Source organism: Pteropus medius, unplaced genomic scaffold (genome assembly GCF_902729225.1).
Source record: "Pteropus medius unplaced genomic scaffold, Ma_sr-lr_union100, whole genome shotgun sequence".
NCBI classification, from domain to species: domain Eukaryota; kingdom Metazoa; phylum Chordata; class Mammalia; order Chiroptera; family Pteropodidae; genus Pteropus; species Pteropus medius.
This window is the reverse complement of record NW_024349798.1, coordinates 11925313-11942273: the sequence shown is the minus strand read 5'-3', so window position 1 is coordinate 11942273 and position 16961 is coordinate 11925313. Positions and strand designations below refer to the sequence as shown.

Sequence of the window (16961 nt, the reverse complement as noted above, 5' to 3'; positions counted from 1 at the left end):
TGAAAAAAGCTTCTAGCACAAACTGTAAGATCCCTTTGATGGTCAGATGGCACTCAAAATTGCTCACTTCCCAACTCAGCCCTAAGTTAATGATGGGTGTGGAGAGAAGGAAGTAGAGATGCATCTTTAACTTTTTTATAATTATAAAAAATAAGAAGAAATCTTTGAAAAAGAACGTAGAAAGTCATATGCAATTGGCGGGGTAGCTAAGATTAATCAGAAGGGAATTCTATTACCATGGGGAAAGAAACATTAAATTAAGTTATAAGTACCTATACTTAGATGAATTTTGTAAGTGTAATCATGTGGTTATTATGAATCCTTAGAAATACTGTGTATATTAATTTAACAAATAGAATAAATTAGATTAGGATTTAGATGGATATGTCTTGGTAAGATTTACACGGCAAGGCGGGGACAGAAGGAAGAGGCCGGGGGAGCCTACGTTTTGAGGGTGACACAAAGGAAATGAGTCAAAGACACTGCTGCAGCCTGATCGCCTGGGAGAGAGGTCTGATCCCAGAGCAGCCGACACAGGTCCCATGAGGTTGCTCCAGTCACAGGAACCTGCACGCCAAGGAAATACCCAGGGGTCAGGAGCCAGGCAACCCGGGGTCTTGAAGTCGCTCCCTGAGGGAGGTGGGGGTGGGAGCATCTTCCACAGAAGGCAAAGAGAGAGCTGATATATCAAATAAACAGAGCAGGCCTGGTTTGTGGCAATAATGAGCATGTGACATGGGTGCAAGACTGTGATTCATCCAAACCTGAGCACCTGGGTCAGATGAGAACGGAAGAAGGAAGGGCGAGCTCATTTCAGGGAGGACTTGGTGGCAAAGCAAAGGGGCACTCAGGGCCTGTGAGCACCGAGCACATCCAAGAGCGTCTGTCCTGGCAGTGGGCCTGGAGCAGCAAACTCACACCAAGCGTTCCCAAAGCCCTGCTGGAGAAGGCAGGGTCAGAAAAATGGGGGTAGAAGATTGTCACATAATCCTGGCTTCGATATCTGGACCTCAGTCTCAAAGCTAAGTCACAATGCAGTCAAACCAGAGAGACGCGAGCCACACCAAACGTGTTCTGGTCTCTGACCTTGTCAAGGGCAGAGTCCGTCCTGTCTGTGACGCCACATCCCCGCAGTGTGTCCCACACTCTGCATGAGCCACCGCACCAAACACAAGCAACAACCAAAGGCGGCCTAAGCAGGTGCAGAAAAGTCCTCCCTCACCCACAGCTGGTCACCACGGAGCACAAAGTGTGGAGCACCTTGATGATTTGGGACCTTGCAAACGCTTCCCATTTACATCAATGTGGGACCAGCTTTAAGACAACTGGCACAAAACTCTGATCTTAACGGAAATGTATTTTCAAAGTTCTGCATCCATAAGCCTTGGGGAGCCAGGCTCTGCCCACCCAAACCCTACACTGTAGCCCTTCGAAGCTCCCCGGTGGCACCCAAAAACCCATGGTGATGAGCAGGCCAGGCATGAACCAGAGCAGGAGCTGAACACAGGCACGTGCGGGAAGAAAGACCTGTGACTTGGGAGCCCTCCGCGGTGCAGGAAGCAGCTGCTTGAACATCAAGGCGCCTGTGGTCACTGGGTGAGTTTGCCCATGGATGGAAAATCATGGCCGGGCCCAAAGAGGGGCTTTTCTTCCCCGGCACCGAGAAGTTTAAAGTGGGTTGTGCAAGCATCTTTCCAGATGACTTTGTGTCAAATACTAATACCTCTGAGCTAAGCCTCTACGTGAGACATTATTTTAGTAGCCTCTCTCAAGTAGCATTTTAAAAAAGAATCTCCTTCAAGATGGTAGATGTCCAAAGTGCCAAATTCAAAAGCCTCCTGTAACCTGCATGCGATGTTTAGAGCTGCTGTGTCACCACAGACGATCTGGCACTTGATCATTAGCTATTCGGCAAGTGCCATCCGGATGAAAAGTAGATTTCTTATTAAGCTTCTGTACTAAAATAGCATCAGCCCTCAAACAAGATCACTCCCTCTGAAGGTGTCAAAGATACAAAGAAAGACCCAGGAAGCATTTTATTTCAAAGTGAGCCATATTACAAAACTTAGGATGAGTTTTTTCCCACCTCTCGCCCCTGAATTTTACATTACCCGCCTTCCTCTCCTACCAACTCAGCCATTTCCGCAGCGGAGGGAAGGTGTCCCATGGAAACGCCAAGCCGCTTATAGCAAGGGCTAACAGCAGGTCTCTGCTACCCAGCAGGACTCGGGAAGGCACCTTTCCAGATGATAGAACGCTTTGGCTAACGCAGTGTTACCATAGCTACTACAGGAGCATGGTCAGATTCATACCTCGTGTGCTCCACGAGCGACTATGTGCGCCAGCCTCAGAGAAGAGGGAAATGAGCACATAGTCCCTGTCTCAGGGAGGCCGTCAGTCAACAGGTGAAAAAAAAATTTAACACAAAGTAATAATACAGAGTGACAAAGGTTGGAGCACGAAGTGCCTCGGAAACACAGAGGAGGGACTAGCCCAGTGCTCAGGAGAGGAGGGGACAAGAGGGGACAGTCCGCAAAGGCTTTCATGGAACTAGATTCTACCGGAAGCCGCTTGACAGACACCCCGTGCAAAACACGAAAGTCTTGGATGATGAAGAGGAAATGAAAAGGATATTCAGTTTTTCAAGACAATTGTAATGAAGAGCAATTATCATGCCATCGAGTGATGCACAGGTTTATGAAACTAGAGATAACAGGAAGGGAAGAGACAGTGAGACGTCTGCAGAGAGAGACTCATGCATGGGGAGAGACAGAGAGACCGAGATAAAGACAGAGGCAGACTGAGAAAGGACAGATAGTGAGGAACAAAGAGAAACAGGAGAGAGCGGTGGACAGAGAGAAAAAGAGAGAAGCACACAGGGACAAAAGAAGAAACTAAGAGACCGATAAAAAATAGAGACAGAAACAGACAGCAAGACAGAGAACAGACAGATCCAGAACAACCTGCTCTTTGATAGGCAATGTGAAAGGCCCAGAGCGCCTGGAGATCCGGTGCTGTGACTGAGACCCGGGCCATCTGGAGAGTTAGTGGAAGGCCAGTTGGACCAGGACTGAACACTGGCCTGTCACTCACCCCGGGGGAACTGTGTGGGAGGCTCACTGCACCCCATGGCCACACAAGGTCAGAGCTTCTCCAAGCCCTGCGGGTCCCATGCTGGGGCAGGCCCCTGAGACGAACTTGGCTTCCATGATCTCCTTGCCAGCTGACGCCTGAGTAACCAACATGATACGTGATTTGGCCCCGATTTTCCCACACGCAGTCCTTGGAAATCATCACAGAAAAGATGATCCTGGGGAAAATAACTTTGGGAAGTAATGCACGCTATATCCAGCCCCTTTGGGGGCCATGAGGCACCCTAGGGGGAAGTGCTACAGCCAAGAAACCCATTGGAGTGCCAGTCACCTTGTGCTCAGTGTTGGCATTGCACTTCCATCTAACACGTTCAAGTTCCTTCCATCAGGGATCTGAGTCTTTTAAACCACCCAGAGTGTTGTGACTGGAGCACAACAGACACCAAGTTTTTCTAGAAACGAAAGGAAGGGAAGAAAAACAGAAGAGCAAGCTGTGCGGTGTTAAGGAATGAGACAGTCCTGGATCCGCAGCACACAGCTGCTACGGGGAAGCTGTGGACCTTGGGGTGAGTCTTGGAACCACAGTGTACCTCAGTTTGCTCAGCTGAAAAATGGATCTAAATATAAATTTTACAGGGTTATTCTGAGAACGAGAGGTTAAAAAATGCAATGCCAACACTGAGCACAAGGTGACTGGCTGACAGGCAAGGGACGGGGGAGGGGACAGCAGTGATGACAGGATCAAGCCGACAGGCTGACGCTTTGAGTCAGGGCAGCGATTCCAGTCAGACCACACTGGGCCATCTCTTCGGCTTACGGCTTACGTAGAGGCGATCCACTTAAAGGGTACTTGGGACAGAGAAACAGACCCACCAAAGGCACAGCGAAAAGAGAAATTCAACTTCACTTATATAAAGTGAAGCCAAGTTTGCTTCCCTCGGCAGGGGCGGGGGGAGGAGGAAGCGAACCTGCAGTAATGAGCTGCTTGCCTTCTGCTTTCCCTGCACTGTGGCTTTAACTGACCTCTACATCTCTCATCTTACAAGGCTCCACTTCCCTGTCTCCATTTATTATTCAAAATAGGAGCTGTTCTCCCAGAAATTTTCAGGGCTGTAATCGAAACCTGTTAAGAGGAAAAAAACAAAAAACAAAAAACCAGCATTCATTCGCATCCTATACCACAGGGGGAAATAGACATAAAACCCCAGGAAGCTCAGAGAGTCTCCAAAAAGATGAACCCAAAGAGGCTCACACCAAGAGACATCATAATTAAAATGCCAAAGGTTAAATACAAAGAGAGAATCTTAAAAGCAGCAAGAAAAAAGCAGTTACCTACAAGGGAGCTCCCATAGGACTGGCAGCTAATTTCTCAAAAAAAAAAAAAAAAACTTTGCAGGACAGAAGGGCTTGGCATGAAATATTCAAAGTGATGAAAACCCAGGATCTACAACCAAGAACACTTTATCCAGTAAAGCTATCATTTAGAGACAAAAAAACAAAAAAACAAAAAACAGATAAAGAGCTTCCCAGACAAAAAAAAAGCTAAAGGAATTTATCATCACCAAGCCAGTAATACAGGAAATGTTGGAGGGACTTCTTTAAGAAAAAAAAAACATGTACCAAAAATAGGAATAAAGAATGGTAATAACTACATACCTATCAACTAGTACAAATGGAAAAGAATTAAGTGCTCCGACCAAAAGATAGAGTGGCTGAATGGATAAGGAAACAAGACTCGACACACAGAGACTAAAATGGATGGAAAAAGATATTGCCTTGATGGACCTAGAGAGCACTGTGCTGAACGAAAAAAGTCGGAGAGAGAAAGACAAATGTCACATGATTTCACGCACATATGGAATCTAAAGAACAAAATAAACAACAACAATAAAAATGAAAACAAGCTCAGAGATACAGAGAATGTTTTAATGGCCACTAGACGGGAGGAGGGTTGCAGGGGACATTAAAAAAGGGCAAAGGGATTAAGAAGTACAAATGGATAGTTACCAAATAGGCATGGAGATATAAAGTGTAGCATGAGGAAAAAGTTAACAGTGCTGTAATAAATATGTAAGAAAGAAGAGGGGTACTAGGTTTAGTGGGGTGATTACCTTGTGAGTTATATAGATCTCTGATCACTGGGCTGTACTAATATATTATTGTATGCCAACTATAAATGAAAAAAGCTCATTGAATTGTACAATGTAAATATGAGCAACTAATGTCCATTATATTTCAATAAAGCTGTAAAAAAATAATTAATAATATATGTGAAGGTGCTTTGGAACATATCTAAATATTACCTTATAGCATTATTAACTCACAGAAAAGTAAAGTTCTTTCTTAAAAAAGTCTATAATATTATAAAAACATAACACTGAGAAGAAACTGTTCATGTGCCTACCATTTAAAAAACTGATTATTTGGTTCGTGCAGTCATTTTCTGCTCTATGAAAAGGAAGTTCTCAATTAGCAAACATTTAGTGAGCACCTACTACGTGCAGGGTGCCGTGCTAGGCACTGGGGTTCAGAGATGAAACAGGGCGGGGCCCGTGCCACACGCCCGCCGCTGAGCTGTTGTGCTGGCAGCTGCCGCCTGCCACATTCCACCCCACGTGACAGAGGAGGAAACTGGGGGTTCCCAAGTGCTGCCCTCGAGGTGCCCAAACACTGCTGGTCTGAGAGGAAGTCGGAGCCAGGGTCGGCAGGCAGCCAGGCCCAGTGGAAGTGATGGGGAGAGGCCGAGATTCCCAGACAGATGCTCTCGTGATGGGAGGAGAAGGCTCCAGACCTGCAGCTGAAATTCCTCCTTCCTTTCGCCCCAGCCCTGACGCTGGGGAGTGGTCAGAGTGGACCCGAGGCAATAACGGCAAGGTCAAGGGGTCCCCTTGAGGGCCACTGCCCAAATGGCCAGCTTTTCCCAGCAGCCTTCAGGTCCTTTATGTCAGCTTTACTCTTTCCTATCTCTGGCCATCACAATCTGCCCCGACAATCAGAGCTACCTCTGTGCGCATGGGTGTCGCTGCCCTGAAGGGCATTCAGACTTGAAGTGAAGTGTGGCTTGGAGGAGAGCAGGTGGGCCTGCATGTCACAGGGGCCCAGGGAACAACAGGACTCTGCCCAGAATGCCTGTGGCCTTTCATTTGTTCATTCGTTTACTCACTCACTTATTCACTCCACAAGCCAACCCCCATTCATTGGGCACCTGCTAAGTGAATCGCTAGGATTCGCGGGGAACAGCAAGAGACTCGGAACTTGCCCTCGGGGAGCAGGGGAGGCAGATCCTGCTCAGTGACAGATAAACTATGTTAAGGGAAGAAGGGAGAGACACATCCAAGCATCCTACTCAATATGGAAACTGTGACCTTGTCGGAGCATCAGAAAGGCTTCCCGAGAAGTGATGAGTTGATATTGAGGAGTGAGTTACCTGGGCCCAGAGTGATATTCCAGGCAGAGGGGACAGCAGGAGCAAAGGCCCTGCAGGAAGCAAGGGGCCTGGAGCAGAAGAAAGCTGATGGGCAGGGGGCCCGGTCCCGCGGTGGAGCATAATGAGGAGGCTAGTGGGGCTAGACCCTTCTGTGTCTCGGCTGCCGTATTTATAACAGAGGATAAACATCCCACTTGATTCACATGCTTGCCTTCAAAGATAAATGAGAATAAAGGCACAGACACAAAGTGTGCCTGACAGTGCTGGAAATTGATAAATCGTGAGCCCCTGATGGATGCGGGCCCTCGGAAAGGCAGAGGAAGATGGACGAAGGCGGTGGTCCTCTCCGACGCCCCGGGCTCTTGCAAGGCAAGATCTCTGGGGCTTTGGCCCTCCGAGCTGAGCCCCACAAGCTGCCAGACAACCTTCTCATCTAAATACGGGGTTTCACAAGAAAGCTATGCCAACAGAGTGGTAAAAATAAAACTGGGAAACAACTCAACATCCATCAATAGGTGCCTAGGTAAATAATTATGGTATTGCTAATTCAAGGGAACATGATACAGTTCTTAAAAAGAATGATACAGACCTACGTGTAAAGTAAAATAAAAAGATCTCTAAAGGATTTGTTAAGTCAGGGGAAGTAATACACAGAACGGTGAAAACAGCGGGTAATGTTACTAAAACATGTAGGCGTCTGGAAAAACAAACCCAAGACGGGTCATTGTCACTGCCTCCGGGCAGGAAACGGGGACAGGGATAGGAGGGAGATTTGTTTTCCCTGAACGCCCTTTTACACTTTTTAACACGGGTGTAACAAGTTCTGTCAAGAGTCCAAAATTTTGTAAGCTTACACTGTTTTAAAGAAAAATGCAATCTTTCAAGGCAGACAGACGCAGACCTGACGCTTCTCGTTGTGTGACGGTAGCTGAGTCACTGCGTTTCTGAGCCTGTTTCCTCTTCTGCAAAACGGCATCAGAATAGTAATTACTGCTAGGACATCAATTACTCAATAAACGTCAGCTACTCAAAGTGGAGTTACTGATTTGTACCGGCTGGTATGTAGTTTTTGTCGTGCGCCGGGGACTAAAGCACCGAGGCTGCTCTCTGGAAATGTGTCTGCACTGACGATAATCACTCGTCTTCCAGCATAAAGGACGTGCAGGGACTCCTACAGAGTCCAAACTGAACCTACCCTGAGCAATGGGACTGCTCGTTGGTCCTCACTGGCCATTAGGTCCCTCTCCGCCAAGGCAGACCTTGGGGCACGCCAGGACCCTTGCATCGGACAGAGATGGAGAGACTGGCCCACCCTCAGGCCAGCCCCCTCACACCGGAAACAGGCAGCACCGGGACCTCCCCACCCTCGTGAGCCCACTGTCCTTTCTCGGCTGCAGGTGCAGCAAGACACGTAAGGAGGAGCCACGTAAGACACTGCCCAAGTCTTGATGTGCGGCCCAGCTGGGAAGGCCGCTGCAGAGGGACCCGTGGGACCTTCTCAGTAGGTCAGTGGGTAACATAATGGACCTCTCATACCTGCTCCCCCAAATTCCCTAGGGTCAGTGGAGCGTGGAGAAAGGAAAGAGACTTGGTGATTAAATCCGAGTTTGAATCCAACTCCACAAAATACTCACTGAAAGATCTGGGGCGTCTCTGAGGCTCAGACAACCTACGAACGGAGATACATCACCTCCACAGAGGGGTCTTAGTGCCCAGTAAGTGCTAACTAAGTGTGTTTCCCTCTTAGAGAACACGGACCTCCCTAGTTAAAGAACCGCAAAGGCCTGTGTCAAGTCTTGGATTTGTGAGGGGTCAAGAAAACAAACCCGATCAGGGACGCGCCCTGGGGCTCTCGACAGCCACATGCTGGCCTCGCACAAACACGGGTGTGACGTGGCATCACCAACAGTGCTTACTCAAGGCCGATGCGTGCGCCCCCTGACAGCAGTGCACGCCCCCGCCTGTGCACCGCTGGGGCGGCAGAAACTCAAGCCTCTAGAGCTCACGACCAAATCTCAAGAAGGCAAGGGACAGAGAAACATGGTGTCACAAACAGAGAGACAAGGCGACACTGCGTGTCTCCTGATAGAAAACATCACCCCAATGAGAGTTATGTTTTCAGCAAAATTAAACCTGAATCCAAGCCCCTAGATCCAGATGCCAATTTAAGGAAACACAGAGAACAGGGAGGGAGCAGGTGACACAGCCCTGTAGAGATGCAATCAGCAAATTTCAGGGGGTGAAGCGACCCAATAAATAAGTTATAAGAAAAGGAGAGATGAACGAGGGCTCTGTAGATGGAAAGAGACGTAAGGGAGTAGTTACATTCACAGAGACAGAGAGGAGATTGGTGGTTTCCAGGGCTGGGGGCTGTGGAAGATAGGGGAGCTGAACTGACTGGGGGCAGGAAGAACTTCAGTTGGGAGAAGATGGGAAAAGTTCTGGAGATGGATGGTGGAGATGGTTACACAGCACTGCGAATGTACTTCACGCCACAGAACTACACACTTAAAAATGGCTAGAATGGTAAATTTTACGTTATGTGTCTTTTGCTACAATTCGAAACAATTATTTAAAGAGAATAAAGAAACATAGGAAGTATAATCAATTTAACACATGAACCTCATGTGGACCCTGATTCATAAAAACTATAAAAAATGATGAGACGATGAGAAAGTTGAACACTGGTATTTGAGGGTATAAAGGAATTATGGGTAACGGAAGGGGTGACAGTGATAGCGTATTTATGTTTCCTTACTTTTTAAATATATACTGAGATGTCTATAGATGAAATAACCATCAGTATTTGAGTCAAAATGACAAAGAAGGGGAAAGTGGGTGTGGGCAATCTCGAACGAGATTGACCAGAACTGATGATAATTCAACTTGACAATGGATATGAGATGCATTACACTAATCTACCTACCTCTGGCATTTAACATTTGACAAAAAAAAAAAAAGCTTTTAAATGAAGAAAAAACTATTATAAATGTGTTCAAAAGGACAAGATGCTCTCAGCACCATGGTTTGCAACAGCAAAATACTGGCAACAATCTAAGTGCCCAGGAACACACGACTGGATTAAAATATTACGGTGTTTCACTCAACAGAGAACTAAAGAGTCAAGAAACGGAATGAATTAGATCAGCGGTCCTCAATCCGCAGTGATTTTGCCCCCAGGGGACATCAGGCCACTGGTGGAGACATCTCTGTCTGCCATGACTGGGTGGGGTGCTACTGGCTGGCCTCTAGTGGGTAGAGATCAGGGACGCTGCTAAACATACTGCAATGCACAGGACAGTCCCCCAACAAATAATTATACAACCCAAATTATCAAGAGTGCCACAGTCTAAAATCTCTATATTAGATCTACGTGGGATAGTCCTCTCTCAAATCATAATATTGAATTAAAAACAAACACTAGGGGCAAAGAGATATGTATAAGCAATACCATGTAGGTAAAAGTTACACAAAACCAAGACTGTTCACTGCTCAGAGACATTTACCTATGTAGTATCCTATAAAAATAAGGAAGGGAAGGCTATGTGTCAGCTTCAGAATACTGATAACGGTGGGGGAGCGAAGGGGGCTTCGACAGAACGTGTAGCATTATTTTATACATTCCATCCCTCTCACCTAAAGAAAAGCCAGTGTGGTTAAGGTTTATGTGCATACCATCTGGATGGTGGGTACGTGGGTGCCCGTTCTTCTGCTCTCTGTACTTTTCTATACCCTTGACGTTGCTGACAATGAACTAAACAGAGGGGCTGTGGGCAGCAGAGGCTGGGTGGACAGATGGACAGTGGGCAGGATGGCAAGGCTGAGACCTGCCAGGGGGGAACACTCACCGGCCCCCGGAGGTCGATAAGCTCCTGCCTCATCTGGGACACGAGGGCTTCCTTGGCCACCAGGGCCCTGTGCAGGCGCTCGTTGAACTCGATCAGCTCGCCGTGCATCTCCGCCACCTGGAACACATGAGCACCGAACAGTGAGGCTCAGAGGGCAGACCCGGCTGGAGACGTTACACACTGCTCGCCTCCAAGTCACGCAAACCTGCCCGTAAGTGGTTTGGCTGGGTTGATTTTAACACTGTGGAATCAACGGTCCGGTTTAAGTCAAGTCAGAACATGACCTGCGACGGGTCCTTTTTGCACTTTAAGATTTTATTCTTAATTAATGAAAACTTTTCTAGCAAAGATTTTCTTTCTACCCTGAGTTATGCCTGTGGAGAACTTCCTTGCTAATGGCACAATGAGAAGAACTGATCATTTCTGTTCATCGGAGCCTTGGTTCTGAAAACTGAGGAAACAGAACCAGAGACTATTCTTTAGCTGCCAATAATCCCAAGCCAGGGCAAGTCTTCTTGTGCTCCCCTTGTGTCTTCCTTACGCTAGCTCTGTGAGGCAGGTATTATTATACCTGCCTTACAGGAACAGAAACAATGTCAAACTTTTTGGCGCTGGTTCAAGGTCACATAGCTAATAAAGGCCTGGCTCTTGACCACAAGGCTACCTGCCGCAATCCTACCACTCCACCATGCCCGGATGCAACCCACCCAGGCCTGCCGTGAGCCCTCAAATTTTTCCCCATTCATGCAATACTCTTGGTTGATCCTAAATAAAAATGGAGGTGACCATAAGGTAGTCTGTGACTGATGTATAGGATAAACAACAGAACTTTTAACTTACAAAAAGCACAAAGATATCCTATGTGGTCAAGGCATTTGTGATGTTCTATAAAATGAATAAATAACATCAGCCATTTGCAATAAGTATGTGAAATATAAAATGTACTCTCAGAATTAAAAAGGGCTACAGGGAGAAGCTTTATAAAAGGGAGGGTTGTTAACCTGAGTCTTGATGCCTCAGGAGGAATAAAGGGGAGCACCCCCACTTTTTTGGACATGTTATACAAAGGATAAAAGACACTAAAGGAAATATACAAAAATATTAACATGAGTCAAAGTCCATTCTTTCTACTTTTTCTTGCTTTTTAGTTTCCTAATAATGAGTACTCTTTTATCAGCCAGGATAACCTAGTCTCTTTAAAAGATTTAAAAACCTTCACTTAAAACTGAAGAGAGCCACGGTGCAACCACAGCAACTGTATCAGGCTCCCCACTGGACTCCCGAGAGTCCACTAACTTGCTCCGTGCAGCCCCACTCTGTGCATGGCGTCCCCTCTGTCCCTCAGGTGCCCACCTTTCAAATCGGTGTGAAATGCAAAGTGAAAATGGCACAAAAGACATTGCGAGAACCATGCAATTAACAAAGTGAGAACAAGTCACTGAGCCTTTAAACAGCTTTTTCCATTGTCCACCTCAAGTTAATATTCCCCAGTTGCCTTATTCCTTTTGTATAAAAATAGCTTAAGATGATTTTCTTTCGGCCTTTCACAAACATATACAATATCGCTAATAACACCTATGTGGATTCTCTACTCGGTAATCACATAAACCCTCCAAGAGCTTCCTCGGGGTCAAGAATCCAGTTACTGCAGTTAGCCGGAAACACGCGACTGGCAATATTACTGCTAAATACCCGCTACTATGCCCCCATGAAATGCGAGTTTTAAATAAATGCCACTGTCATTTCCAAAGCAAAGCAGGCTTTTGCTTTGTTTTCATTTTTATTTTGTTTTGCAGCGGGAGCCAGTGTTAAAACAATTTTCCGTAAATGCATAAGACATCAAAACATCCCAGCTTCAAGTGGTGTTTTATTGTGAGCTGTCAAAACTCTGCTTCTCTTTCATAACCAGAAGACACTTGACCACATCAGACAAAGCTTTCATTTCATGAGGGAATAGGGAAATAAAATCCGACGGAACTTAGACAAAATTTGATGAAATAATCTCCAGCAGCCATTAAAATCGCGGTGTTCATTGTTAATAAGCTAAGCTCTGAAATTCTGAATTTTTTAAAATTATATATCCCTATACATGGCCACTGGGAAACAGCCTTCATCTTACATAAACCACACTGAGCTTACTGTTCCTCAAATAATTCTTTCCAAACTCCAGTATAACTAGAAATGAATTCAAAACTCAGAGTGAGTCTCAGAAGAGGAATCTGAGATCACAAATAGTTGCCATTATCATAAAAAAAGCAGGCAACACAACTACTGCCTGCTGGAATTTCTATTAGGCGCTGAGGGCACTTAGCGATCTCATCTGACCTGTATTCCTTATTTATAACAGCTACAGAGAATCGCAGGGAATAGGACAGAGAGAGAATAGATGGCCTCCAGTCCATTCTCCACCAAGAAAACGACACCAGATATTGTCACTTGCTGTTTAAAACCTTTAAGGCTTCCCAGTGTCCTAAGGATAGAATAAAAATGCCTTCAAGATCCGGTGCCAGCCTCTCTCACCTTATCTCCTGGCCCCTTCGTCTCAGTGTCTAACTTCCACTCGGCTCCACAGGTCTTCTGTGTGTCACCCAGTAGACAGAGGAGAAAGGCACACCCGGCAGAGGAAACTGTGGGTACAAAGGCCCAGAGGCTGACGGGGGGCCACTGAGAGAGGCAGTTAAGGGTTCAGACTGAGGTACAAGCCAGGCCTGGCTTGATCGCTTACCAACAGCATGGGCTAGCCTAGGTCATTTCACCTCTACGAGCCTAGGGCTATTCACTTACAAAATGAGACTTAAAAACCATCCCCACCGCACTGGGCCACTGTGGCTGAAACGAGCCGCTGCTCTTAGCGGGCCCGGCACCACGTCTGAGCCTGGCAAACACTCAGCGAACGAGAGCCGGTTTTACATGATGGGGGATCACATACAGGGAAACGCAGGAGGAGGGGGCCAGGCAGGTCTCCAGAAGCCAGATGGAACAGGGCCGTATGTGCCTTACCAAGGAGCTCACTGTTTCCAAAGTAGAAATGTCAGCAGCAGAAGTGCTAGCCATCTGCCAGGCGCTATTCTAGGTGCTGGGGGCAGGAAAGTCATGGGGTTCACTTCTTAAAGGTCATTTTATTTAGAGCTCAGAGAGAGAGGAGGAGCCGAAAGGAGGACGGGGTAGAGGGAAGGCCGCCCCCAGAGAAAACGCCGAGGAGGCACTTCTATAATCTGCCTTGGCACGTGCCAGGCAGCCCCCGCGGCCGATCCAGGCCCTACATCACCGCACAGGCTTGTGATCTCGCACCACCAATGCTCAGGGCCACTTTGAGAGTCAGCCGTATTTCTTTCTACTCTTGGCAGTTTTATTTCCTTAAAAATTAATCTGAAGGCAGTTAAGGAGGAGGTGCCATTTGACAACACTAACGACAGTGACAAATCAAAAGCAAATGCCAAGTGGAGATTTGCTAACCACAGCCCATGCAGCTTCAAACGCATTTTCAATCCTTCGGTCTAACGTGAGCCAAAGGATTGAACATGGAGCCTTGATGCTCTGGGAGGCCCAGGGAGAACATCTGGTTGCTAGAGGACGTGGTTCCCAAACTGTGCTTGGAGAGTACACAGTTCATGATTATTAAGGTGAAAACGCTTATCAGTCACCATTTGGATTACATCCATTACGCTGGAGAGAAGACGGTAGAGAGATTTAAGAAGTTTAAGTCACAAGGCTGTTGGCGGCATCTATCAAACTTTTTAAATCACTCATCTGTGACTTGGCCGACCCCTGCTGGGGAGTCATCCTGACCCACGACTAACACATGTGCTCAGTGCACAGGTTTAGCTCCAAATGGCTGGAACCCAGCTAAATACCCAACCACTGGGGACCGGTGAGAGATCCAGTTCAGCTCCTCTCTCCTGAGGCCTGACCCTTGGCAGACATCACTAGTCAACTGCTGCACCCCTTCCTCAAGAAAACAGCAGGCAGCCGTAATCCACTGTTTTAGCTTACAGGATGACACCTATTTGGTATCCCTGGCATAAGGGATGGGGGAAATCGTCATCAAGGAGGTGACATTTGAGTTGGGTTTTGGAAGATGATGCCTTTGGAGCTTCAGGAGACTGAGCAATCCATTCCAGCTGGATCATCAGGGAAGATGATATCCAGAAATAATGTGGCTGTGAAAAAGCTTTTAAGTCTGTGAAAATCCCAGAAATTATCATAATTACCTGCCAAATCATGAAAGGATTATAAATTTTAAAAAAGTGCCTCTGGCATTTCCCTTTATATCAGAATGTTCTATCTAATCACATTCAAGTAAATCATGCTTCGCCCTCCTTGGTCTCCCTAATTAGACACTTCCAGATCAATTAGATCAAGACGCCCCACCCCCAAATTTTAACAGCAACCAAAGATCTTTGGGTCATGTACCCAAACTCCCTGAGAACGTTCACTTAGGTGCCTCGGAATCTACATGAGTCTGATAAAATCCACAAGCTGTTTTTGGTCTCGCTTACACCGGCTGTGGGGGGGGGACCTAACCCTTCACTGTGGTGACAGCACTGTACCTGCCTCAGGAAAGACCAAGAGCTCACCGATGCTCATGTGCCTTAACATACCTTTGAGCACCAACGACATGCCAGGCCTTTTCCAGGCATCACGCCTGTCAGCTCAGGCGACCCTCACAGCCCTCCTGCAGGGTGGGCCTGCCTCCCAAAAAAAGGCCTCAGGGCTCGGAGAGCCGAGAAGCGGCAGGGCGGGGACGGCCCCCCGCTGTCTGTGCTCTTTGCACTCCATCTTGGGGTGTGGTAGATAGCTGAGGCCTTCGGGGGTTCAGGAGATGAGTTCGTCCCGCAGAGCAGAGGGAAGTAGAGCAGTGTGGACCGTGGCCCCCGAAGACAGCTGATCATTCCTCACTTGGGGGGCTTCTGAGAAATGCAGGTTTCTGGGCCTCACTCCCAGAAACTCTGACTCGACGAGGAGGGAGTCCGAAACAATACTTTTTAAAGGTCCCATAATTGCGACGATCAATAAGATCTGGGGACCGCCGGCAAAGACGAAGGAGGAGGATTTCTCACACTTAGGTCTGGACTGCGCTGGGCCCTTTGTAAAACAGAGATGTCCCGGAAGCTCCTCCACTCATCAGCTCTCAACTTCCAAATTCGCAGTGAGGTGAGCAAACCTGCACCAAGCCTGCAGGCCGGCGGCGGAGGGCGGAGGGCAGCATCGCTTCTCTTGGCAACAGTGCAGAGGCTAGTCTGCCCCGGTGCTGCCCAGCAGGGCCCGTGACCTGGGGCTGAGAACTGTTCACTGCTGGGACGAGCACAGACATCAACAGTAAGCATGCAGACGCATGAACAGCAATTTCGTATTGCCGTGAAATCCAGGAAGTCCACATCGTTTCCAGATTTTTCTAGACGAAAGTATCGGTCTGTGATGACCAGGAAAAAAGATTTTTTAAAAAACGCTGATTCTTCGTCGTGGATAGTTTGAGAAGAACCTATCTACAACACATATACTATATTTAAAACAATGCCTTGCATTAATAATTATTAAAAATAATGGTGAATAATAATGATGAAAAAAGAAAGCCAAAATAAGACCATTTTGGATAAAATTCATTAAGAGAGCTAAAAAAATAAGATGGTACCAATGCTATCAGCATCTGCTGTTCTTTTAGGTGCATGTACTTTGTTTTCTTGTAAGGGTATCAATTTAGGCTTGAAGACTAAGAAAATTCAAAATAACTGAAAGAGTGCTGTTCCAGACCCATCCCTGGACACGGGTCACGGAAGTCCTTGAAAAATTAGAGTTGCCATCAATCTCTTCGACGCTGGCTGTTGAGCCCTTCGCACAGTTCCTGGTCACGCCCAGTTCCCAGGGGAGGACTGTGAGGCTCAGGGACTAAGTAAAAAATGGTCCCAGGTCACAGAGCTCACAAGTGACAGCGGAGATTTGAACCCGCTATTGTGGTTTCAAAGCCCAGGTCCTTTGCACCACGAGACTCTCCAGGCAACGATAAATAACCCGGGAAGAGAAACGCTGTGCCCATTTCAGGTGGAGGGAGCCCGGGCTGAGGGGCTGAGTGCTCTGAGGCCGTACAGCCTCTCCCCTCCCAGAGCCAAGGCTTAGACCAGGTCTCCTGCTCCAACCCAATCTGCCCCCTCCCTGGGGGCCACGAGACTCTCACAGATGAGACACGGGCAGTATCTGCCCAGTGGCAGTGGGGAGCAGGAGGCTGGGCTGAGAGAGCACTCGCTCCACACCGAGGCTGCCCCACCTTCACCGTGAAGCACCTCATGGGAACCCTACAGCGCCCCGGGAGGTGAGTGCTGTTACTCTTCCCCAATCTTATAGCCGAGGAAACTGAGGCACAGAACAGGTAAAGCACCTTGCCCAAGGCCACACAGAAAGCAAGCAGTGGAACTAAGATTCAAATTTCTGAGTCCGTGTTTCAAACTCTCTACCCTGCTTCTTGGCGTACACCATCGGCAGGATGCTGAGCTGGCATCTCAAGATACCAGTGGACCAGCAGAGGACCTGGAGGAGCGGAGGACTCTGGGATCAAGGCTGAGAGCATCACCCATCATCTCCATCATCTCCATCATCTCC

General features: G+C 47.4%; 1 protein-coding gene across 6 annotated transcripts in view; it reads right to left on the bottom strand.

The window, feature by feature from the left end:
- The window catches only part of SNX29 (sorting nexin 29), a 440342-nt gene that overhangs the window by 159011 nt on the left and 264370 nt on the right, over positions 1-16961 (bottom strand). For all 6 annotated transcript variants that reach the window (XM_039885359.1, XM_039885355.1, XM_039885356.1 and 3 more), the window contains one exon: positions 10368-10484. In XM_039885359.1, coding sequence (XP_039741293.1) covers positions 10368-10484 — 117 coding nt within the window. The remainder of the gene's footprint in view (positions 1-10367; positions 10485-16961) is intronic.